Genomic DNA, 25,725 nt, shown 5'->3' on the forward strand with positions numbered 1-25,725 from the left:
TTCACTGATAGTATACGGACTGAAGGAAAATTGTTTGGAGACAACCAGTAGGGCATAGGGTCGATTGTTCTGTCCTGTTCTGTCAGGGGCCAGGATGCCCTTTTTGACTAGTGCAGCGATAGCTGTAAAGATATGCTGGGGGCCGATTTTGCATAAAAACAAGTTAAAAGTCGACAACGCTTTGAAAAGGAGAGACAATAGATCACTAAGATTATGTGAAAGGAAAAAAATCAAAATTCGAATTCGGAAGTGGTTAATGTTCTGTTTAAACGGTTGTCGGTCTTAAGGCTGTTTCAACGTCGAGGCTGACAGCGATCTTCCCTTCTTCCCTTCGGCCCCATCATATCCGACTGTCAACCTTGCTGGGCACTGTTACATTGCTTCAAGTCTGGGATTTTGGCTCCTAAGTCCAGCTCTTAATGGAGATGAATCCTTTTTTGTTGACAAGTACCATCCTGAAAGCCTAACGTTTTGTAGAATCCATTCTATTGGAAAAGGAAGATTTTCCTCATATCTATCCAGCAGCCCGTCAACAAGCTCTATCCTCATCAAATAGCAAGAGTGGGCTTGCTGCAACTGATCTAATTCACCCCTCTCCAGAATGTGTTCTCTTGAAGCTTAATATCAAATAACAGACTCCCACACCACCTTCAACATTCCGTAGTGAACTGTCCTCTAAATCTGGGAAGATACCCATATATATATCAACTAGAGCAACAGATAAAGCGGATTGAATCCATTAGAGGGGTTTTATCATCCTCAGTAATGGAAAAAGTTATGGAGAAGATATTAAAAGTGCAGAAATGATCATGGGTTACGGTTATGGTACGTGAACGTTGATGTCAAGCGACTATTCCAGACCGGCTTGTTCCAGTCCGGCCTAAATCTACCGATCAATTCGACTCTTTTCCAGCAGTTATTGCTGAAAAAGCCTTGCCCCCCGAATTCTGGCGTCGTGATTGGCCATCCCGATGCGAAGGGGAACTGGCCTAAGCCAATTGATTCATTGAACTTGTGGGCATTTTATATACCCTATACAGCGGGTCATGCCCATGCAGTCCGAAAATCTGAACAGCCACTAGTGGCAGAAGCATCTGCAGAGATATGGCATAGAAGACTTGGACATGTTGCTCCACAGGTCGTACAGAAAGCAGCTGATATGGTCAATGGTGTTAAAATCAAAGGTGATCTACCAGAATCGACCGCGCCAGAATCGACAGAGATGAGTATTTGTGAGGTCTGCAAGCTATCTCATGCACCAAGACAGATCTCAAGGCGTCCTATTGGACAGACATTTGGATGGTGTGGCCGCATCCATTTTGATTTGGTTCAATTCTCACCTGGATATAATGGGCATCAGTGGATGACAGACAGCAGCATAAGCTATGGCTATGCCAGGATACATACATTAGCAGTGTCGCTATGAGATACCACCTCACACATCGCGCACCTGTCTATACGCCATTACCTGTTGAAGAGTTGATGCCATATGAAGGAACAGCTTCAGCAGAAGATATCAAATTATACCAGCAGAAAGTAGGATCGTCACAGTATGCCACCACAATCACACGACCAGATGCAGCCAAAGCAGCAGCCAAATTGTCTCAATTCGTTATGAATCCAGGCCCGCAGCATCAGAATGCAGTTGACCGAGTGATATGTTATCTATACACAACGCGCTTTAGTGTCACGGGCTCGGAATAGTAGATAATAACGAACTGAATTCCTATCTACACTATTGTAGCCATCGACGAGAATATCCAATCTCGAGAAGAAAAAAGAAGAGGAAATCTATCTAGGTAATGAAGAGGTTTTAAGAGGTTTGTTGGCAACATGACTGGATGGTGTTTGTGATGTATCACCCATTGCCGTAGTGTTGAGCCGCCATATGAGCTATCATATGTGAGCCGTCACAGCCATGGACCTCCCTCCCGAGCAATATTATGACTCTCGAGAGGCCTTATTTGTATCCATTAATACATGGGCCACGACTAGGGGTTACGCCTTTATTGCACGGAGATCAACTAAAGAAAAGAACGGGAAATCTACTATCACATACGCCTGTGATCGATCATCAAAAGCATGTCCTCTACGGTATTCAGATATATTATAATTAGCTCTCTTGCGTTAAATGCATTTTTAGCGCTGACATAACGTATTTCCCAAGCGAGCCGCCACCCCAAGCGAGCCGCCCCTCTATTCATGACGGACAGATCAAGGCCGTGGCCGCCGAAAGGAAGTTTCGCATTCTGCCACCGTGGACACCCCACCCCAACTTTGTCCCGCTCCGTTCCCGCTTATCTCCGCTCGGCAATGATACTAGGTGGATCTATGGATATAAAAGAGAGAGTAATCTCCAGGTTCATTTGAGTTTTGCATTCTTCAAATCCTCTTTATATATTTTGAGTCTCGAAGCAATTCAAGGATCGTCAACATGACCGAGTCTGGTACGAAGTAGATCTTTACCTCCACACTCTCCCGTATACTAACAAAGCTCCTCAAGAAGCGCATCCCGGAATGTCGAGTGCCGTCTTGCATAGAGATACTCATTTCCTTCCTAAAAAGGCCATTGGCGGAAAAGGGAGTTATATGTTTCTTGAGGATGGCACTAAATTCCTTGACTCAACTGGCGGAGCGGCCGTATCGTGCCTGGGCCATGGCCATGAAGGAGTCACCCAGGCCATCAAGGACCAGATGGACCAATTGTCCTACTGTCATTCCGCCTTTTTTGGCACCCCCGTAAGCGAGAAATTGGCTCGCTTCTTGACGGACTCAACTGGGGGCAAACTGTCCAAACTATTCGTTGTCAGCTCGGGTAAGTCAGAAAGCCATCCGTTCGCAACTACTTCCTAATTGCATGAAGGGTCCGAAGCTGTCGAAGCTGCCATGAAGCTTGCCCGCCAGTACTTTCTTGAGCTTCCCACCCCTCAACCCCAACGAACAAGGTTTATTGCCCGCCTGCCCTCATATGACGGCACTACGCTCGGTGCTTTGAGCGTTGGTGGACATGTTCTTCGAAGAGAACCATTTGAACCAATCTTGGCGAAGAAAACGTCTCATGTCTCTCCGTGCTATTCATATCGTGAAAAGAAGGATGGTGAAACTGATGCCAACTACATTGCTCGTCTTGCTGCAGAATTGGATGCGGAGTTTGAGCGTGTGGGATCAGATACCGTTTGCGCCTTTGTCGCAGAGCCGGTCGTTGGTGCCGTAAGTCGATGAAAGAGTAATGGTATCAGGAGGTCATACTGATAAGTTATCTGTACTAGGCTCTTGGATGTGTTCCTGCTGTACCCGGATACTTCCCTGCGATGAAGGCCGTCTGTGAAAAACACGGTGCTTTGCTGATCCTCGATGAAATCATGAGCGGTATGGGACGCTGTGGAACCCTGCATGCCTGGGAGCAGGAGGGTGTCGTCCCCGACATCCAAACTATAGGCAAAGGTCTCGGTGGCGGGTATGCCCCTGTCTCTGGAATTCTGATCAGTGACCATATTGTGCAAACTATGGACAAGGGGACAGGAGTGTTCCGCCACGGACAAACCTATCAAGGTCACCCGGTTTCCTGTGCAGCAGCATTGGCTACACAGAAAACCATTCAAAAGGAGTCTCTTCTAGAAAATGTTCGAAGTATGGGTGCTTACCTTGAAAATCAACTTCATCAACGATTCGAGGATCATCCGTGTGTTGGTGACATTCGAGGAAAGGGATTGTTCTGGGGAGTAGGTTCACACCACTGTTCCGCTGTCTGATTGATACATAACATTAACCAAAATGCTTTGCAGGTTGAATTTGTCAAGGACAAGGCTTCTAAAGAACCATTTGATCCGAGTACGCGACTATCGTTCTACATCCAGGAAAAGGGAATGCAGCCAGAATACTCGATTTCTCTCTACGGCTGCCCGGGCACTGTTGATGGTATCCGCGGTGACCATGTGATATTGGCACCACCCTACAATGTGTCAAAAGAGGAGATTGATATTATTGTGGATATGTTTGAAAAGGTTTTGGCAGTAGTTCTTAAAGAACTAGGTCTCTGATTGGAAACTACGGGACATATGAAACGACAGACTTCGATGGGTTTCACTTATGTTACAGAGAAGAAGCATCAGGAAGCATTTTCACATCAAGGGCTCGGGTTGTGGAGATTGCATGGCGTCACTTTGCTAAAATTGCTGTGCCTTGGTGCAGCAAGAAAAACAGTCCAAATTTCGAGTCGAACCTGCACAAAGATATAACCGGGTCACAGACATGGAGTTTTCTAGACAGCATGGACGGTGAAGTTGCGATGTCAGTGCTGGTCCGTTCAAGCTCTTGAAAAGCGACATAGTTATATAAGAAAACTCAGTCTCAAGACAACTCACTATGGTGATAGCGTTGGAATCAATTTCCCATGGGACTGAAAATACCATTTTCGAGATTTGATATTCTATCCATTGCGTGACATTCCTTTGCCTCATCCACCTAATACGAATGTAGGCATTTCTATTGAGCATTATCCTGTACACTCGGATTCGAAATTGACTTCCATTTTTTACACAGAGAAACTATCTCAAACCCTAACGCCACGGCGACGGTAGTACTGGAAAGTCGACAGAGCTCGATAACAGCGACAATCGGAAACTGGCTGATTCTGTTATTTACCCCAGACTTCCTACATATTGAAGTGGGCGCTGGACCCTGTAACTTTCGAAGAAAAGATTGGAAAATCCCAGGTAGAAGACCTACACACTACTCGTTGGGAGTTAAGTCTAGAAGTACTTGGGAACATCGTTCCTACTGATAATCCGAAGTCAGATATGCATATGCAGGAGAGATCTAGCCCAGAAAATAGTACCCCATCGTCTGAACAGTTCTTGGACTCACCTGTGGATTTTCATCTGCGAAAATTCAAAGGTGTACTTTATTCTCACAAAAATTTGCGCCAAGATCAAGAGCGCATCGCTTATGAAGTCGAATCTTATTACAAAGTTCTCGAAGCTAACGCAAGTATCGTGAAACACTTCGGAGTCACTCTCTCCAGTAGCAGGATCGAGGCAAGGGTCTGCGGCTTATTCAGCGCCCCAAGCTCCTATGTCGTGGAAACTGGACACGAAAGACAGCCTGCTGCCGAGCTAAGCTGGCCAGATCTGGTGCGAAAAGGGATCATGACGGCAGAATTTCATCGGACGCCGGTTGGTGATTATATCTATCGTTTTAGAGACTTCGTGGTGCAGATGCCTGAAGCGGATCATAACCTTATTTGTTCTGGCTTTATTTTTTGGCGACCACTACTTTGACGCGTTTCCTCGTTAAGTTGCGCTTCCACGTCAATTTGGGTTTGAATGTCTTGTCCTTCTGGTAGAGTCATACTTCCTCCTTGTCGAAGACGTATTTTCTTAGCTCTGCGACGCTTGCTAAGCATCTTGTTTTGCTCTCAAAGGATCCAATTCTCTGACTGCAGCAAAGCTATCTTATGCATGATTCCTTGTGCTCCTTTCGAAATTGGTCGATAGCATTATAAATTGAAGTTGGTGAGCTATTTTGATGTTGGGCAATTCGATTTTTTATATATTCTGACTGTGAGGTCGCTTCTGTTGGGTTGTTTGGTGCCCTAGAAACCCAAGGAGTAGGCAGCTCGGAGTCCCCCTAAATAGGCGTTGGCGTCCGTAGCTTCACATCTAGCCTAGATATTACAGTTTCTGGGTCTAGAGGCACAAGTCCTGCCCCTCTAAAACCACCTTGGATATTTTTTGCTGCCATTGAGTCCTGAAATGTAGCGAAAAATGCAGGAAAGAAATCTTCCTTAATGATGTGCATAACATTAGAGTGCATTAGGTTCTCAATTTGCCGACCATATGCTTGCTTAAGTGGACCAAAACAACCAACATCAAGAGGCTGAACAAGGTGTGACAAATGAGGAGGCATACAAAGTGTGATAATGTCATTTTCCTTACAGAAAAACTCAAAGTCTGTAGAGTGGTGACTTTCATGCCCATCTAAGATGAGGAGACGATATTGACCTGTAGAACGAGGCTTAGTATGTCTGTTGAAATGCTGAATCCATCCTAGGCTTCTCTCATTTGTCGTCCAGCCATTTTCAGATGCAGCGATCACCCAATCTTTTGGTAGTGGGCTTTCATTATACCACGTCGAGAGGTGATATTTACCCGCAACAATGATGAATGGTGGGATTGTCCATCCTTGTGAATTGATCCCCTGGATCACTGTGACCCACTCACGGCCCCCAGGCTATGATAATTTTGTATTGGACCGTCGGTCTGCACTGGTGACTACCATGCCTGTAGAGATGATGCCCATCATAAACCCTGTCTCATTGAAGTTGTAGATATCTGACTCCACCACACCATACTTCGCGATAGTATTCTGTACAAGCGCAAACCATCCACAAATTAGCTCTGGATCTTCACATAGAGCTCTCTTATAGTCACATTTTTGAAAGTAGCGCATCTTGAGTTGTGGTTGTTGCTTTACAAAGTTTGAAGCCCAGCGCTTACCAACGTGTGACGCGCCGCGTTCTGTGAGTAGTCAATTGGCCATATCTTCCACATGGCAAAGCTGAGGAGGGAATGCTCGTGCATCTAGGTCAAGGATATATTGAAGAATTGCTGTCTCTTCTAAATCTGTGAGTTTCCATGATTTAGGCATGGTATCGCGCTGTGATGCTGTTCCTTTGAGTCGCCGGCTCAGAGTTGCATGACTGACTGAGTAGATGTTTGCAGCAGCTCGGGCACTTAAATTTGGATTGTTTTGAATAGCTTGGATAGCTAAGATTACTCGGCTTTCTTTTTTTGATGACTCCATTTTTCTTAGTGAGGAAAAATGTGGTTAAATATTGGTGATCGCGTCGCGGCGATTTAGTGTCTCACTCGCTTATCATATACGTTAATAGTTACATGTGTACGCCGTGCAGAGTAAATATCCTATTGGGAATCCACCGATCATCCACCGATCATCCTTCTTATTATATTGCTTGTGCAACAGGCGCAGCCTGTGACATGGAATGCATAATGATTCAGTTGATACGCTAGAGCAAAAACAAAAGAATCATTCTTTTCACGGCTCGAATTCAATATTATTATTCAATCAAGTTCCTTGTCCATATCGAGTCCTAATAATTTGACCCTAGTACTTTACTGAATGTGCGATCAGGTACGGTAAGGTTACAAATCGGTTGTTTGTTCATATTGGCCATTTCGCTGCGTTCGCAATCGCCAGTCCTCATTAGTAGCGCAGTCACCCTAACTCACCCCTGGTCGCGCGACCGCAAAGCGGCATCACCCTCTAACTCACCGAACTATTGTCCGCAGTCAAGCCACACCCGCCGGTTAGTAGTTGGGTGGGTGACCACAAGCGAATCCCGGCCGTTGTATTCTCTTTTTTCTTTATTGCTCTTGAATTCATTTTGCTGCTTCTTCTTGAACAGTGGATAGTCTTATCTTTTCTCAGGCAGCTATGGCTCGACGGGTTGATGCCCTAGAGTTGTTCTTTGAGAAAGCAACGTTTCGTTGCTCGACTGACGAGATGATTGATGTTGCACGGAAGTCAAAGGATAAGGAGGTCAAGTCTGTAGTGAAAGCTGGAGTCGCGAAACTGAGGAAGAGGGAACAGGGGAAGCCCAGATGGTGGCAGATTTGGAAATAGACATGTCCTAATGATTTGGGGGCTATACATGCAATGGATGGATGATCTTCAGCTATGCAGACGTCAAAAGTTAGATCGCACGTGTAAACTAAATATGTGTCAAATGATAGTCAGTCTGGAGGCCGAAATTGATTTATTGTTCTTCATATGGCTATGGTGCTTGCTTGATAAGCACGTTTGTATATTTTCCTTCATGTATCTGCTCAAGGACATTACCATTGATTGTATTCTGATTCAGGAGGCAGGGTTGGCCACCAATCCTTTTGATATCACTGGTCTGCTCTTCACCAATCTGCCGGAGACGGAGAATGACGAGCGTTATTGACTGTGATAGTAGCAGGACTGACACGACCTACAAGATCATACTCTTTCCAAAGGATGTTTTGGCAATGGGAATGAGGTCTTTCTCTTCGTATATGAGGGTGTGGAGGGCGAGTCTCTGTCCACTCAGTGGCCAATAAGCATAGATATCGCTGATTGCTTCATCAGTTGCGATCAGCTGTTGGTCTTTCGGGGCTTCTCTCGCATGCTGTCATGGGCTCGGAATAGTAGATAATAACGAACTGAATTCCTATCTAGACTATTGTAGCTATCGACGAGAATATCGAATCTGGAGAAGAGAAGAGAAAGTCTATCTAGGTGTGAAAGGCTTATATGGGTTTGTTGACAGCATGGCTGCTTGCCCAAGTAGCGGCGATTGGATGTATCAACTGTTACTGCAGCGTTGAGCCGTCAACTGTGAGCCATCACATATGAGCTATTACATTGCTTGGATAGCGGCGTTTTTTGATATCAGCCACTACGGCGACTTCATGGTGTCAAGCCGTCACAGTTGATGTAATCATCGAGATCGATCTCACATCTGGTGGTAATGCACTGGTCGTAGCTGACTCCGATCAAATTTCCCCATCACCCGTTGCATGCCACCCAGCACTTCGTTTCTGTCCTCACTAGTAGACTGCTGTGCTGCATAGAGCTGAAAGGGAGGCGGGGTGTTGAAGAGTTAATTTTTCATTTAATTTGATAAATCTCATACATATGAAATAGATAGTGAATGAGAATCGACTCCAGTAATGTCTGGCTTTCACTCGGAAACCCCTACCACTCTCCTAGATATATACCAAAAAAAAAAAAAAAAAGACATCAAACTTCCTCTTTACATTCCGCATTAAAAAAAGGTAAGGCTGCGCGACAAGGAAAAAAACATACAACAGCCGGGATTCGCTGGTGGTCACCCACCCAACTACTAACCGGCCGGCGTGTGGCTTAAGTACGGCTGAGCGGACGGGAAGCCCTGTTTTCCACACCCTATGGTCGTATGTACTGGTTTTTATTGTCAGCGATTTGATTTGGTGTCCGGCGACCAGGGGTGAGCCTCATACTCTGTAGTAGACTAGTAGTATGTATATTAGATGTATATTAGCGGCCAATATATTAGCGGCCAATATATAAGCGGTCAATATTGGCAGAAGAGGGTTGGGGGGGGGGTTTCAGGGTGCTGAGTCGGGTACAGGAATATAGTAGGAATTGACGAACAAGTTAAGCTACAGGTCAGGCTATCTACAAATTCATAGACAAGACGCAGCTCGAAGAGCTGCAACAGGATCGGCGTTGGCGCAGATAGATATCTGTCGGAATCCATAGCTCGGAGGTGGACTATCTAAATTGCCGATTGTTTTGTATTAGTCAGCTTGCCCCTCACAAATTGCCAGATAGGAGCCATACAGTAATTCAGACCTCTGCGATTCCATTGGTTGAGCCATATGTCCACTACACCCTAGGTTCCAACTGAAGCGGGGTCTCTCGGATCGTAGCTCAGAAGGGAAATCGGGAGTGGATTTATTCCGGACTAACGGAGTCTATATGGAGAGGAAGAGCGGAAGGTAGAGCTATATTGTCTATCGAACGTATATGCGCGTATGTAGCTGATTGAGTGCTTAATCTACTATATGTGTGCACACGTTGACTATAAGAATCTCCTGACCTCGCTTCTCGGGCCAACTATTTATCCGATCGATCCTCATCACCAACAATATCTGTGGGTCACATGCCCGGTCACGTGTATAGATCACGGGCTGGCACCGTCACAAACAGCCTACCACGCTCAGACAGATGGACAGACAGAAATTGTGAATCAGCATATTGTCAACAGACTGAGACCCTTCATCAACCGCTACCAAGATAACTGGTCTGATTTGCTGCCAATGATCGATTTTGCTGCAGCAACATTACCATCTGAAACAACTGAAGCATCACTGTCACAGGCTGCGCCTGTAGAATAAACGATATGTTATTCGGAGAGATGATCGGAGGGTTACCAGGCCACCTACCCCGCACGGCCTACATTTGTATATAAAGCTGTCCGATCGGACATCCATCCTCCTGTTCTTCAACGAAATCTTTTGTGTGATAGCTAGTCATTAGCACTACGGGCTTAGCCCATAACAATCACCATTCCTTGTTGATTGTGGATATGAGCCTCGGACCTCATTTGATTGGACATCGATTGAAGGATCCCCTCCCAGAGATGAGAAGATTAGTCGACAACGAGCTCAAGGAACTGCCAAGAAAATGAAGAATATATGGACTGCATTTGCAGAACAGATTAAGCATGCACAGGACCAACAGAGAAAACACGCAGACCGACGACGTCGTCCTGTTGACTTTGACATAGGCGATAAAGTGTGGCTCTCCCTTCGCCATTACCAGACTGACCGACCGAATAAGAAGCTTGATAGCCAGATGGCTGGACCCTTCCCAATACTGGAACGGGTGGGTAACTCCTATCGATTAGAGCTCCCTGACTCAATAAAGATACACCCTGTGTTTTCACCAGACAAGCTCCGACGGGCAGCCAATGATCCCTTGCCCGGCCAGATGACCGAGCCTCCAGAACCGATTGTGGTGGCTGATGAACAGGAATGGGAAGTGGAAGAGATGCTTGCCTCACGCCTATGTCGGCGTCGGTTGCAGTACCAGGTGAAATGGATAGGATTTGATGAGGACCGAGCTTGGTATCCAGCCACCAACTTCAAAGGATCTCCACATCGAATACGTGACTACCATCAGAGGTACCCTGATCGCCCAGGACCACCACGTCGACTGCAGGAATGGCTTAAAGCCTGGGAGGAAGGAGTTGATGAGATTGAGGACCATCCTGATGATAACATGCCCGCACAGAGTCTGGGGACAGACTCTGCCTAAGAAAGGGGGTTATGTGAAAGCTCACATATGATAGCTCATATGGCGGCTCAACACTACGGCAATGGGTGATACATCACAAACACCATCCAGTCTGTTGCCAACAAACCTCTTAAAACCTCTTCATTACCTAGATAGATTTCCTCTTCTTCTTTCTTCTCCAGATTCGATATTCTCGTCGATGGCTACAATAGTTTAGATAGGAATTCAGTTCGTTATTATCTACTATTCCGAGCCCGTGACAATAGGTCAGAAAGTATGGCTTGACCTTCATGACATATCAACAGACCGCCCTAGTAAGAAACTGGATGCTCGCCATGCTAAATACACCATCACCAAGTGTATTAGCCCTCATGCCTATCAGTTAGATACACCTGATGGCATTCACAATGTTTTCCATGTCGACAAACTCCGCCCTGCAGCAGATGACCCTTTCCCCAGCCAATGTACTGATGACTACCAACCTCCAGCTGTATTAAATGAAGGAAATGAAGAGTGGCACATTGACAAAATTGAAGAATACAAGGAAATTCGCCGCGGCCGAGGTGTACAATGACTCTTTCTTGTACGATGGACAGGCTACCAACGCCCAGAATGGACAGCTGCTCGCCACATGGTAGACACCACTGCCTTTGTTGAATGGTGCCAACAACAAGGCCACAACCCTGAAGAATTTGCTTGGATGTTAGGAGGGGGGTGATGTGATAGGCTACGCCTAAAATGGTTCTCGGAAAAGGTCCTTGCAGGCATGTGACAACTCCGTTGGACGCCTCCGACGCGTCGGGCATATGATGTACCTGTCACAACCTGGCTTCTCTCGTATCGTACCTAGGGTTCTAGTTAGTTGTATTTCGAGACTGGACACTTACCCTAAGTGTCTCCCAAGTAATCGTATGCTCAATGCCCCTCCGGGTCCGGTTCGGTATGTCGTATGCGTTGATGGGTATATCGCCCCCTCCAGGCTCCGTAAGATAATCAACAAGTAGAAACGGTAAAGGTAATCGAATAGAGAAACAAGGCCAACCGAGTACGTATACTGGGTTGTTGGTTAAGTGCGGACGAGTCAGAAACTAGAAGGTAACCAATGCTTGATTAACTAGATTGATCGCGAAGAACTAAGCTAAGTACATGAATGAGTGTCCTTATATATCCTTCCTTCTCCTGGTATGATGTTCTCATAGTATACTTGTATACCTATACCAGGCTGATGGTATAACATCCGTCTTGTATATTAGTATACTCCTTGCATATCACGTGAAACACGTGATCATCAGGTGCCAATACGCCGAATATCAATTTGATCCCTGTTCCTTCTTGCATATTCTCCATCAGCTGTTATCCAATGAGCCTGTCTTAACTCTGTATCATCACGTGAGGCTGATACAGCGAGTTCTGTAACATTACCTCCCCCTCTTTCAGGCTTTCGTCCTCGAAAGTCATAAAGCTGCGGCAGTTCCCAGGTAAGCGCTGAGGTGTTCAACTTCTTTTTCTTTCTTCATATCATGACTCATCATGTCAGTTGAATACCGCAATCGTCTGAGGCTGGCTGATCGGATTTATCGTGAAGGCGAGATATCTTTTCCTTGTAAGCGTTGTTCGAAAATGAGTGAGAGACGTCCTGTCGAGTGCAAGCGAATTCTTTCTACCCAGAAATGTGGTCATTGTGTCCGTTCTGGTCGCAAATGTGAGCGTGATGTTCATGCAGAGTCTGAGTGGAAACGAATCGATCGCGAGAGAGAGCGTATTGCTAGTCAGCTTGAAGAGGCTGAGCGTCAGTCCGATGAGTTGTTAATGAAAGTGATGCGTCTTCGCAAACAGAAGCGTTTTCTTGAGTCGCGGAATTTGAAAATGCTGGATAATGATTTCAGTGCGCTGGAAGGAACGGAAGAAGAGTCTTCTGTGCCTGATGAAGATCTTCAGGAATTTGAGCGCCTTCTTGATGTAGAGGCAGCTCAACTTGCTGCGACATCAAACAATCCTAGTTTGACCCAGATGATGAATTCCCCTTCCTTCTGGGAGAATTTCGATTCTGCTGTCGCTGGTGGTATTCCTTCACCAACTGGTGGCAACCAGTCAAGTTCGCAATAGGTTCCCATGTGTTTTCAGAGGTATCGTATCCTTTCCATTTGATCAGGTAACATGGTCGTCCATTGACTTGTCGGTAATCCAGAATTCGTTCAACTTCATATTCATCATCATCGCTTTCGATTTTGATGTTTTCTGTTGGTATGGCGTTTTTCGGTGCTGGTTCCAATAGCGAGATGTGAAATACTGGATGTATGCGCTTCATTGATTTCGGTAGTTTCAAGCGGTAATTCACTGGTCCTGTTTTTTCTTCAATGGTGAAAGGTCCGATTTTCTGGTGATCGAGCTTTTGACTTGGTCGTTTCGTTTTGATATTTCTGCGGAGCAGGAATACTTTCTCCCCCCTTTTTAAGGTAGGTCCCTTTCCGTGGTGCTTGTCGTAATATATGGCCGCTCGTAGGTTCATGAAATCGATGTCTCTTGACAGTTGGTGGTGTAAGTTCTTCAACTTTTGAACTGTCTCATTTGCCGCTTCTGATGTGGACTCTTGTGGTCGTGGCTTTTCGTATAGCACTGGGTGGTATCCATAGTTGGCATAAAATGGCGTTACTTTGATCGTTGAATGCTCTGCATTGTTGTATGCAAACTGTGCCATGGGTAGGAATCTAACCCAATCATCTTGCTCATAGTTGATGTAGTGCCGTAAGTATTGCTCAATCGTTTGGTTGGTTCGTTCAGTTTGACCATTCGCTTGTGGGTGGTAGGCTGTGGTGAGGCGGTGTTCTATACCCATCAAATTCGTGAGTGTCGTCCAAAATTTTGAAGTGAACAGCTTGTCTCTGTCTGATGTGATCTTTTGAGGCATTCCGTGGTTGGTAATGACATGCTTCAGGAATATCTGTGCCATATCTGCTGCGGTCATGGTTCCTTTGGCTGGTACCAAATGAATATATTTGGTCATTCGGTCTGTGATGACTGTGATTGAGTCATATCCTTGTGATGTCGGTAACTGTGTGATAAAATCGATGGTAACCCATTCCCATGGATGTGTTGGAGCATCCGGGGATTGCATTTTTCCATAGGGTTGATGTCTTGCTGCCTTGTCTTGAATGCAAGTTTCACAGTTCTTCACATATTCTTGAACAATTTTTCGCGTGTTTGGGAAGTAGTAGTTTCTCATGATTTGTTCAGTCGTTTTCTCTGTTCCCAAATGTCCGTGGAGTGGAGTGTCATGGTGCATGCTGATGATCTCGTTTCTCATGCTTTTTGGCACATAGATGAGATTGTGCAAGTACACTAATCCATTGTTATCTGTGGTCAATTTGTCGTTTTCTGCTGAGTTTTCAATCATATCCTGGATCATTTTATCTTTTTGTGTTTCTTCGACAATTTTCTTTTCCAAAGGTTTGTTCGAGGTATGCATGGTTGCTGCTAACACCTGGTGGTTATAGCTGATGGTTCCGTCTTCGTTCGTTTTCAATATTGCTGGATTGATCGTTCGGTCTTTGATCTCATAGTCTGGTCGTCGACTGAGTGCGTCTGCTTGTCCATTCTCGTTTCCTTTGCAGTGGATGATCTTGAAGTCGTATTGCGATAGTACTTCAGCCCATCTGGCCTGTCTTCGGGTCAACTCTTTGGTTGTTGTGAAGAAGGTCAGGTTCTTGTGATCTGTTTTCACAAGTACAGTGTGTTGTGCTCCTTCCAAATAAACTCTCCAAGTCTTGAATGCTACCACTATGGCTAGCAGTTCCTTATCGTGGATGTCATAGTTCAACTCCGCTTGAACTAGTTTTCTTGAGTGGAATGCAACGGCTCGTGGTTTTCCATCTGGTCCTGGTTGAGTCATCCTCATACCAATGGCGTAATCTGATGCGTCGGTTTCAATTGTGGTTTCCTTTTCTGGGTCGAACTGCACAAGTGCTGGTGCAGATACAATTTTTTCTTTGGCTTGTTGAAACGCTTGTCGTTGTTCTGGTCCCCATTGAAACTCTTGTCCCTTTTTCAACAATTTGAACAGTGGTGTCATGAATTGTGAGTAGTCCTTCAAGAATCGTCGGTAGTAGTTCACAAGTCCTGTAAACTGTTGAACTTCCTTGGTGTTCTTCAGCTCTGGCCAATCCAAGATTGCTTGAACTTTGTTCTTATCCATCTGGATTCCCTCTGTAGTGATCCAGTGTCCTAAGAACTCGGTTTCCTGAACATGGAATTCACACTTCTTCAACTTCAATCGTAGCTTTGCTTCCTCAAGTTTTTGCAGTACTTTCTTGACGTGCTGCACATGTTCTTCAAAGATGCTGGAGAAGACCAAGATGTCATCAAGGTAGACTATCACGAAGATGTCAAGATATGCTCCAAGTACATCATAGATGAATCGTTGGAATGATGCTGGTGCGTTGGTAAGCCCAAATGGCATGACCAAATATTCATAATGTCCATATTTCGTTCTGATGGTCGTTTTCCATTCTTCTCCTCTGGCAATTCGTAGTCGATTGTAGGCGTCCACAAGGTCAAATTTGGTAAACCATTTTGCTCCTCTGATTCGGTCTTGCATTTCATCAACTCGTGGTAATGGATGGCGATCCTTGATGGTGATGGCGTTGAGTGGTCGATAATCTGCGCATAGTCGTAGGCTTCCATCTTTTTTCGGTACAAATAGGACTCCGTGCCCTGCTGGTGATGTTGATGGTCTGATGAATCCTTTTGTCAATTGTTCTTCGATGTATTCCCGTAGTATTTTCGATTCTCGTTCTGACATCGGGTAAATCTTCTTGCATGTCGGTGTCTTCCCTTCCATAAGGGGTATGTGATGATCGTGTGGTCCGTGGTCTGGTAGTTCAGGTCGTTCAGGCTGCTTGAACAAGTGCTGAAACTCAATATACTCCTGTGGAATCTGTGGTTCCTGAGTCGTTGCTGCTAGCTCCTTATGGTCAATCCATTCCCATGAGCCTAGCTCTGAGTCTGATGCTTCTTGGTTGCTATCAACTCTTTCTGAGCGATATTCCTCAATCGGCGCTGATTTCTTGGATATATCCTCGTCCATCAAGTATTCGCAATACTTCTGGGTCGTGTCCGGTGCCCATCCGGGTAAGTTCATCAGCCAATGTCGTTCTGAGGCCCTGGTGGCTGCTAAAACAATATTCGTCGCTGTGTCATTCGTTTCTCTGTTATTCATTCTCAACCCACCTCTTGGTTGCTTCACGTATCTACCAGGTCTCCTGCCTGTAGATCGTGGTGAGGTCCCGGCCTCCCGTTGACTCGGTCCTTTTGTTGTTCTTGGGCAATCGCAATTCACAAAGTTCATCTGTCCAGTTTTCCAGTTGATTTCCGGGTTGTGATTCCTGAGCCATGGAATCCCCAACACTATATCGTATTGTCCCAGCGGTGTCACGTCGAAATTGATCCTTTCTTCATGATCCGCTACAGCCATAGGGACAAATCCCGATTCGACCGTCAGGTGACTTCCCAAATTCTCACCATTCAGTCCTGAGATAGGCTCTGGCTGCGCCTTCTCAATTCCTAAGATCCCCAATTGTCGCTGGAATCTAGGATCCATGTAATTTCCAGTAGCTCCTGAGTCAACCATCACTCTGGCTAGTTGATTGAGAACTGGTGTCATAAACTTCAAGTGGTATCCCCGTTGTGTCGCTGATAGGCTTGCTTGCCATCTTGGTTGCCGTAGACGTCGTGGACTTGGGTAGTAATCCTTGGGTTCAAAGTGAACTATGCAGTCGTCTTCATAACATGCAGTCCAGTGCATACTTGAATGCTCTGGGTGCAATAGATATCCCCTGCATGCACAGTTCCAATCCCAACAAGGACAACTGTCATTGTATTTCCTAGATCGTTCTGGGAAATAATGCGCCATTTTCTTTCGATCGTAATGTTCTCCACATGCATGGCTATAACACGCAATCCAAGGTAATTGGTTATGCTTTGGGTGCTCTCGATAGTGCACACAATCACACCAATCATACTTGCATGAGCTGTGGATGGGGCCTCGTAGTCGTTTGGTCGTGATATCCCGTAGGTATCCCCATAGTTCTCCGTTGTTCTGTCCACAGTAGGGGCACGTGTATGGATGTTGGTCGCATTTCCGTAGGTGTTCATCCCAAGTTTCGTTTGTTCGTTCCCAACATTTCAAGTTCTGATGTGGGCAGTAGGTGTTCAATTCATTGAATAGTTCCTTCAATCCCTTAGAGAGCCTCTTGGGGTTCTCCTGGAGTGAGATAACAACATCGTCAATGAAGTACGCGGCGACGTCGGTATTCGTTTCTTCGTCGGCTTTTCGTTGTTCCGTATATCGCTTGGACCATAGCTGTTGCTTCGAGATAGGGCTATACACACTGGACTTCGTGTATCCCTCATTATCTTCTGCCAGAATCTGTTCTTCATGTTCTTCATTTTCGGGAGTTGCGTTCTGAGGTGTCTCCGGTATCTCATGGAGTTCCTCCACGTTGGGATCGTGGCCATTCCACTGAGCACCGTACTCTTCGTCAAGGAAATCATTAACTGACCAATCTTGGTTGGGCAGTTCGCCGAGTGATTTCTCATGAACTGGCTCGTTGATGGCTTTTTCGGACCCATCCGTCCTTATATGGGCTTTGTCGCTTCCGCTGTCGGATCCCACCATCCGTTCATTGGGCCAATATTCTTCTTCGCTTGAACTCATGATCTCATCAATTTCCTCTGTCGTGAGGGTCGTTTGTTCTTCCATCAACCTCCTCAATGGGCTCAGGTTGGGTACAATCATAGTTCTGGGTCTCCATGGTCCTCCATGCTCATCCGAAGCCTCTTGCATGTGCCATCCGGAATCATTCGTTGCTCTGAGTTCAGGGTTCACAATTCCTGTGGTGTCATACGCTCCTCTCTCCTGGGTAGCGTGCAGTTGCTTGTTATCGTCTCGTTGTTGCTGAGGCCTAACGTTCTGTCGTTGCCTGCATGCCTTCGTCATGTGGCCCGGCTTTCCACATGTGAAGCAAAGTTTCTCTTTCCTTCTTCGTTCTCTTTCCTTGTCGGATACGAAGGGCCTATGCTGTGTGGCATCCAGCTCCATCGGTCGTGGTCCATAGGGATCTTCATACCCTTGGCTTCGTGGTTGAGCTGGTCGTTTATCGTTCGATCGATAGTGGCTCGTTCGTGGGTTTCCTCTAAAGGTGTTCCCATATCGTGACTCCTTCTGTCTGACTCTAAGGTCATACAGGGTGTTGTCAATCTTGACGGCTCGTTCAAAGAGTTCATTCAATGAAGTCGGTCGTTCCATCCAAACCAGTTTCTCCTGAATCTCTGGTTTCAACATTTCTTCGAACTTCGCAATGTACATCGTCTCGTCCCAGTTCAAATGGGTGATGATTTGCTGGAAATCAGATACCAACTTGGCTACTGATCCTGTCTGTTTGAGTCGCCATAGCTTCCGTTCAGCGTTCCGTGTGGCGTCAATATCTCCAAACGTTCCCTGGAGTCGTTTCTTGAATTCAGTGAAGCTGCTGAAAACCTCAGTGGTATTGTCGTTATGGTATTGTTCATCTTTCTCCTGGAAGTCGCGCAAGGTAGGTTCAAACCAATCAAATGCTGGTCCAGTCAAGTAAGTTGCTGCAAGTAGGACTTTGTCGGATTCAAATATGAGCTTGCTCCGGTTCATGCGGACATACAAGTCCAACTGGGTGATGAAGGGTCGCAACTTGTATCGAGTACCATCAAAGGGTTCCGGTGGTCGAACTTTGATAGCTTTGGCTGACTGTCGTTCTTCCAAAGTAGTGATGCTTTCCTGCAGCTGGCTAACCATTCCAAAGAGTTCTTCATAAGTCGGAGTTCGTCCCTCAGATCCACGAGAGGATCTAGAAGTAGTGTTGCTGTTACTGTTGTTGGACATGGTTGCAGTTCGTGTTTTAAGTCAATATAGTCTCGAAACCTGACTCGTACTGACTGGCGATCAATGTGTCACAACCTGGCTTCTCTCGTATCGTACCTAGGGTTCTAGTTAGTTGTATTTCGAGACTGGACACTTACCCTAAGTGTCTCCCAAGTAATCGTATGCTCAATGCCCCTCCGGGTCCGGTTCGGTATGTCGTATGCGTTGATGGGTATATCGCCCCCTCCAGGCTCCGTAAGATAATCAACAAGTAGAAACGGTAAAGGTAATCGAATAGAGAAACAAGGCCAACCGAGTACGTATACTGGGTTGTTGGTTAAGTGCGGACGAGTCAGAAACTAGAAGGTAACCAATGCTTGATTAACTAGATTGATCGCGAAGAACTAAGCTAAGTACATGAATGAGTGTCCTTATATATCCTTCCTTCTCCTGGTATGATGTTCTCATAGTATACTTGTATACCTATACCAGGCTGATGGTATAACATCCGTCTTGTATATTAGTATACTCCTTGCATATCACGTGAAACACGTGATCATCAGGTGCCAATTTGATGAGGATCTATCGGACAAATAGTTGGCCCGATTACCGAGGCCAGGGGATCTTTATATAGGTCGATATTTACACGTATTTAGATAGTCAAGCACTCAAGCACTTGTTCTACGTGTGGTTACCATAGACTTCAATATTATTCCCTTCGGCGTATAATATACTCTCCATCTTCTGTACGCCATATAGCCTCGTGCAGTCGGATTATCGGCTCCCGATTCCCCGAACCTGAGCTACCCGCTTCATTGGTTATGAGCCCGGGCCTGCCCAAGATATTTGGATATATCAACGCCTAACCAGCGTGCGGCATCCTGGGGGTTCTGTATATCGCTTTACCGCATATATAGACCGACCGATCAATCGACGATTGCGAGCCTCACCCTCGAGACCTTCCCACATGATTAACGGCCAAATAATCTGCTCGGCGAAGCCCATTGAGTCGTGAGAACGCTATCATGGCTGGAAGACCTGAGAACCCGACATTGACGCCGTCGCAAGTGAACGATGAGGATGTTAGGAAGTCTGTACCAATCCGGAAGAAACCAACACAGGAGAAAGGGATCAAGATATATCCTTTTACAATCGACAAGCTGTGCGAGGAAAACGCAAGGTACTGGTTTCATGTGATGGAGAACCAGTTGAAAGCCCAGTTCTCTTGGGAGGCGATTGAGTACTACCATGAGGTAGGAAGGAAGGAATTCAGCACTATTCTGAGGGAGGATGTTGAGTGGTTCAAAATCAACCTGAAGGCAGACATGATTATTGAGCAAGGCCTTCAACCAGTGACCATACTCGATATCAAGGACCTAGACAATGCTGGATTGAAATGGGATCGCCTTAAGGAGATCTTCTTGAAGTCATCCAATGCCAAAAAGGCCATGAAATTGATGAAGATGGCCAATTGGACATGGGATTCCACAAGGATGAACGAGAAGGAAGCATACCGAGAAATAAAACAACTGGGAAAGGAATTTGTTGACATGAACGGTGGTAATAAGATCACCATTGAGGAGCTGGTCGTGCTTTGGTATCTCCGTGGCTTGGGAGATAAATATGCGACTTTGAGAGATACTGTGATGAGCTCGAATGTGACACTAGATGAAGATTATATCCTCAATCGAATTGATGATATGATGCACATGAAGAGTGGGTCAACTGAGAAGGGATCACGGGTCTCCAATCATGGCAACAAGAAGAAAAAGGGGTCCAAATGCTATGTGTGCGGCCGGGCCGGACATTTCGCGAGGGAATGTCAGAGCAAGCATGAGGACAGTGAAAGTGATATAGAATGGGATCAACAAAAGCCCAAAGGTCGACGAGAAGGTCGGCAAGAACATCGGCGAGGAGGTCGACAAGAAAGTCGGCGAGAAGGTCGACAAGGCAAATCATCAAAGCAGAAGGGTCGACTTGCTGGAGAGCAAGACGATGATTCTTCCCAAGAGGAATTGTGCGAGTTCAGTTCATATGCAGCTGAGAGGTCAGAACTGGGTCGTTTCACGAGTGAAAAGGGAAGCCAGGCAAATGGCAGCTGTCCATCAGTATGGTGTTTTGACAGTGGAGCAACAAGCATGTCAACAGGCAATAGGGACATTTTTGAGAAATTGGACATGAAAAGCCGAGGAACACTGACTATTGCAAGTGGAGTTCAAATGCCAATTTTGGGCAGGGGAACAGTCAAATTTAACCTGCCAAATGGCTCTGCAACTGTCCGATTAAGCAATGTCATATATGTACCTGGGTTGACAGAGAATCTTCTATCTTTGGAAGCTCTCCATGTTGCTGGATTTGAATCAAGGGGTTCAATTCGAGGATACACACTACTGAAGGATGGGAAGATAGTTGCTAGAGGACGGCGAATTGGAAAATCGACCTACCTAGATACGGTATCATACACGAATGCTCTGTATGTGAAGCCAGAGCAAGCAAGGAAGTGTGTGGAATTAAATGCAAAGCCTGATGAGAGGACAATATTGCAGCTGCTTAGCAGGCGAGCTGTTAGGGCTGATGATGAAACTGAACAACGCCGTGAGATCATCCATCAACGATTGGGACATCCTGGAAGGAAGCGCTTTAATTGGTGTGTTGAAACCATGGATATGGATGAATTGAAAGTGCGCAAACGAGATAAACTGCTGGATGATGATTGCGAGATATGTGTCAAGGCGAAGCAGGTGAAGAGTCAGAGTCATCTCCCAGTCCCTAGAGCAAGGAGACCGCTCCAACGAGTGTATATGGATTATTGGGGTCCATATGTTGGAGGCGTAGGAGAAGAGAGATACTACCTGTCGCTGATTGACGATTGCACGAGGTATTCATGGGTCTTTATCAAGAAGGACCGGACGTCTAGCTCAGTACAGAATACACTGGAGCTATGGCTGCGCCAGGCTGAGCGAGAGACTGGCAAAATGTTATTGGTCATAAGGACTGACAATGCAAAGGAGTTCCTAGCCCTGGAACCATGGGCCCAGTTGAAGGGCATCCAATTGGAGTTCACTGAGCCTTATACCCCTCCGCAAAATGGAGTTGCGGAGCGATTCAATCGGTTTATCCTTGAAGTCACCAGGGCATTGCTGTTCAATTCTGGAATCAGCAAGAGGTACTGGAAGTACGCGGTAGTTACAGCTAATTACCTGCGGAATCGGACAACAGGAGCTAAGGGTAGTGGTGGTAAGACGCCATATGAGCTATGGCATGGGTATGAGCCAGACCTAACCCATCTGCGAATTTGGGGATGCCGGGTACTCTATCACCAGAGATCGAATGATAAGCTTGAGAGCAGGGTGATGGAAGGAACTTTCCTTCTGTATGGGAAGAGCGACAAACAATATGCTGTATTGCCAAAGGGCGCTGATGAAATTCGATTGGTCACCAATCCAAAATTCCGGGAACGGGAACCTGGATATTTGACAATGGATAAGGATTCTAGTGCATTTGAGGCACCAATGATGGAACCAGCAACCAATGTGAATGATGCGCCAAGGCCAACACCAATGGCTATTGATGTGGAAAGTCAGCAGAGAGATGCTGCACCATTGGGTGGAAAGGAGGCAAGTGATCAGCAAGGTGTCGCAAATGGTCAGTCAAGGGAGACCAATGAATCCACACCGGAGGTGGATGGATCACCGCTGAAATCTGCAAGCAAGGTAGATAATGCGGGTAATGAAGCTGATACTCAGTGGGAAGAACAACGTGAGGTTGATGCCCCGCTGGGAGAAGGACATCAGAAGAAAGTTTTACTTGAAGGGGAGAAAAGACAAGAAAATCTCCCACAGAGTGACACTGGTGCAATTGATGAGCATCAGGTAGAGAGACGACATTCAGGTCGTACACGCCAGCCATCAAGTACATTGATGGAGAGTCGCCAAACTGAGAAGATTTATGGTCGCAAGCGCAAAGCTGAAGGGGAGGACACTGGGAATAGTGATCGTCCAGCTCAGCGCTTGCGAGCACATTTGGCGAGACTTGCAGTAGCTACTGAGCTACTGATTGGAGATCGAGAATATGAGGCTACAGAAGGAGCACGTGCTGCACGTGAGAAAGCTGGAATCCGCATACCGAAATCATACAATGAAGCCGTTAACGATCCGATATATGGCTCAAAGTGGAAAGAAGCTATCCACAAAGAGCTAAGCACCCTAATAGGCTTTGGCACATGGGAATTGAAGCCCCGAAAAGAAGCCGAAGGAACGATCTCATCAACCAGATGGGTGTTTGATGTGAAGCTAGGCCTCGATGGTCGAATTGATCGCTTCAAGGCCAGACTGGTTGTCAGAGGCAATGAGCAATCGGATGATGATTTCGATGAAACGTTCGCACCAGTATTTCGGCTAGATAGTCTGCGGATTCTGGTGGCTATAGCAGCCCTGTTCGGCTTGGAAGCACATGTGCTCGATGCTATAAATGCATTCGCCGGTTCCGATCTCGATAAGCCTAATTGCATGGAAATTCCAGAGGGACTGCAAGACTTTGATCCAGAGGCTACTAGAGGTTTGGTTTTGGAGTTGAAGAAATCACTCTATGGCCTCCGTCAGTCTGCTAATCTATGGCATCAAAAGATTAGCAATTTCCTGAAGAATATAGGCTTTAAATCCATCACTGCAGACCCTAGTATTTTTCTCAACAGCAGGGGTCTGATTATCGCTGTGTATGTAGATGACATAGTGATATTTGGCAAGGATGTCAGGGACATCAACACAGTGAAGCAGAAGCTCAAGGAGTTCCATCCGATGACTGATTCAGGGTTAGTTAGGAAACTATTGGGCATTCGCTTCACATGGGGAAGAGACAGGTCTATACGGCTGGACCAGGAGCCCTATGCACAGCAAATTCTTGAGGAGTTTGGCATGGCTGATTGCAAGCCAGCAAGCACACCCATTGGCCCAAGCGTTAAATTGGAAACACCAGATAGCTCACTGCTTGGACGAACTGAGCATAAGCTATTTCGGAGATTAATTGGGCGGTTGATTTTCTTGGTGATAGCCACACGGCCTGACATTGCTTTTGCGGTCAATCAACTGTCTCAATATCTCGCGGAGCCAAGGGAGGTTCATTTGGCAGCAGCAAAGCATGTGCTTCGATATGTTAAAAGCACTATAGGCTATGGCCTAACGTTTGGTGCAAAGGGGAGCCAAGGGTTATATGCATATGCTGATTCTGCGTATGCCAATTCAGCAAAGAATCGGTCAACTACTGGTTTCGTTTTCTCCATTAATGGGACGCCAATCAGCTGGATAAGCAGAAAACAATCAGTCACTGCACAGAGCTCAACAGAAGCTGAATATATGGCCGTGTCGGAAGCAGCCAAGCAAGCAATTTGGATTAGACATTTCCTATATGCCATAGGGAAAGGGTCTATATTTTGCAACGTTCCGACCACCATTTATGAGGATAATCAGGGCGCCATAAAGATCGCTGACAACCCGGTTGACCACCCGAAGACGAAGCATATAGCCGTACGATATCATGCCATTAGGGACCATATAGGCAATGGAGAGATCCAGCTTGCATATCTCCCTACCGACAAGATGATTGCCGATGGCTTGACGAAGGCTGCCAACCACGTGAGTCAAGGGCGGTTGGTTGAGGACCTGGGCCTTGCTTAATCAAGTAAGGAAAGGATTCAACACATGTGAGAGTTGAAGCGTGCGTCCAACCGCCGCTTATCAAATTGCCAGATCTGTTATTTTGATTGATTTGAGAGAGCGGCGATTGTACGAAGGGGAGTGATGAGGATCTATCGGACAAATAGTTGGCCCGATTACCGAGGCCAGGGGATCTTTATATAGGTCGATATTTACACGTATTTAGATAGTCAAGCACTCAAGCACTTGTTCTACGTGTGGTTACCATAGACTTCAATATTATTCCCTTCGGCGTATAATATACTCTCCATCTTCTGTACGCCATATAGCCTCGTGCAGTCGGATTATCGGCTCCCGATTCCCCGAACCTGAGCTACCCGCTTCACAATTGAAACGGGGTCTCTCGGATCGTAGCTCAGAGGGCAATCGGGAGTCGATTTATTCCGGACTAACGAGGTCTATATGGAGAGGACCAGCGGAAGGTAGAGCTATATTGTCTATCGAACGTGTATGCGCGTATGTAGCTGATTGAGTGCTTAATCTACAATATGTGTGCACACGTTGACTATAAGAATCTCCTGACCTCGCTACTCGGGCCAACTATTTATCCGATCGATCCTCATCACTCCCCTTCGTTCAATCGCCGCATATTCAAATCAATCAAAAACAATATCTGGCAATTTGATAAGCGGCGGTTGGACGCACGCTTCAACTTCTCATAGATGTTGAATTCTCTTTTCTCGCTTAATTAAGCGAGCCCCAGGTCTTCAACCAACCGTCCTTGACTAGCATGGTTGGTAACCTTCGTCAAGCCATCGGCAATCATCTTGTCGGTAGAGAGGTGCTCAAGGCAGATCTCCCCATTACCTATGTGGTCCCGGATGGCATGGTATCGTACGGCTATATGCTTCGTCTTTGGGTGATTGATTGGGTTGTCAGCAATCTTTATGGCGCCCTGGTTGTCCTCATAAATGGTAGTCGGAGCGTCACGATAAATGGATCCCTTTCCTATTGCATATAGGAAATGTCTAATCCAAACCGCTTGTTTGGCTGCCTCCGATACGGCCATATATTCAGCTTCCGTCGAGCTCTGTGCAGTAACCGATTGCTTTCTGCTCGACCAGGTGATTGGCGTGCCATTAATAAAGAAAATGAAACCAGTAGTCGACCGGTTCTTTGCTGAATTAGCGTACGCGGAATCAGCATATGCATATAACCCTTTTGGACTCCCCTTTGCACCAAACGTTAGGCCATAGCCCATGGTGCCTTTCACATATCGAAGCACATGCTTGGCCGCTGCCAAATGGACCTTCCTTGGCTCCGCGAGGTATTGAGACAGTTGATTGACTGCAAAAG

The 25,725-nt window shown here is 46.1% G+C and overlaps 3 protein-coding genes across 3 annotated transcripts; all 3 read left to right on the top strand.

Annotated features, from left to right (window-relative positions):
• Window positions 1-2,517: 2,517 nt before the first annotated feature.
• Window positions 2,518-4,040, top strand: ACHE_80038S (uncharacterized protein; the record flags this gene model as incomplete). Its single annotated transcript, XM_043283365.1, has 4 exons — window positions 2,518-2,815; window positions 2,864-3,210; window positions 3,270-3,722; window positions 3,786-4,040. 4 exons carry the CDS (start codon window positions 2,518-2,520, stop codon window positions 4,038-4,040), a joined length of 1,353 nt encoding a protein of 450 aa, XP_043140651.1.
• Window positions 4,041-12,447: 8,407 nt separating this feature from the next.
• On the top strand, window positions 12,448-12,933 carry ACHE_80039S (uncharacterized protein; the record flags this gene model as incomplete). Its single annotated transcript, XM_043283366.1, has 1 exon — window positions 12,448-12,933. The coding sequence occupies one exon, from the start codon at window positions 12,448-12,450 to the stop codon at window positions 12,931-12,933; it is 486 nt and encodes a 161-aa protein (XP_043140652.1).
• Window positions 12,934-19,743: 6,810 nt separating this feature from the next.
• Window positions 19,744-24,390, top strand: ACHE_80040S (uncharacterized protein; the record flags this gene model as incomplete). The annotated part of the gene is made up of 1 exon (XM_043283367.1): window positions 19,744-24,390. The coding sequence occupies one exon, from the start codon at window positions 19,744-19,746 to the stop codon at window positions 24,388-24,390; it is 4,647 nt and encodes a 1,548-aa protein (XP_043140653.1).
• Window positions 24,391-25,725: the final 1,335 nt, after the last annotated feature.

The sequence above is a fragment of the Aspergillus chevalieri genome, chromosome 8 (genome assembly GCF_016861735.1).
Source record: "Aspergillus chevalieri M1 DNA, chromosome 8, nearly complete sequence".
Lineage (NCBI taxonomy): Eukaryota > Fungi > Ascomycota > Eurotiomycetes > Eurotiales > Aspergillaceae > Aspergillus > Aspergillus chevalieri.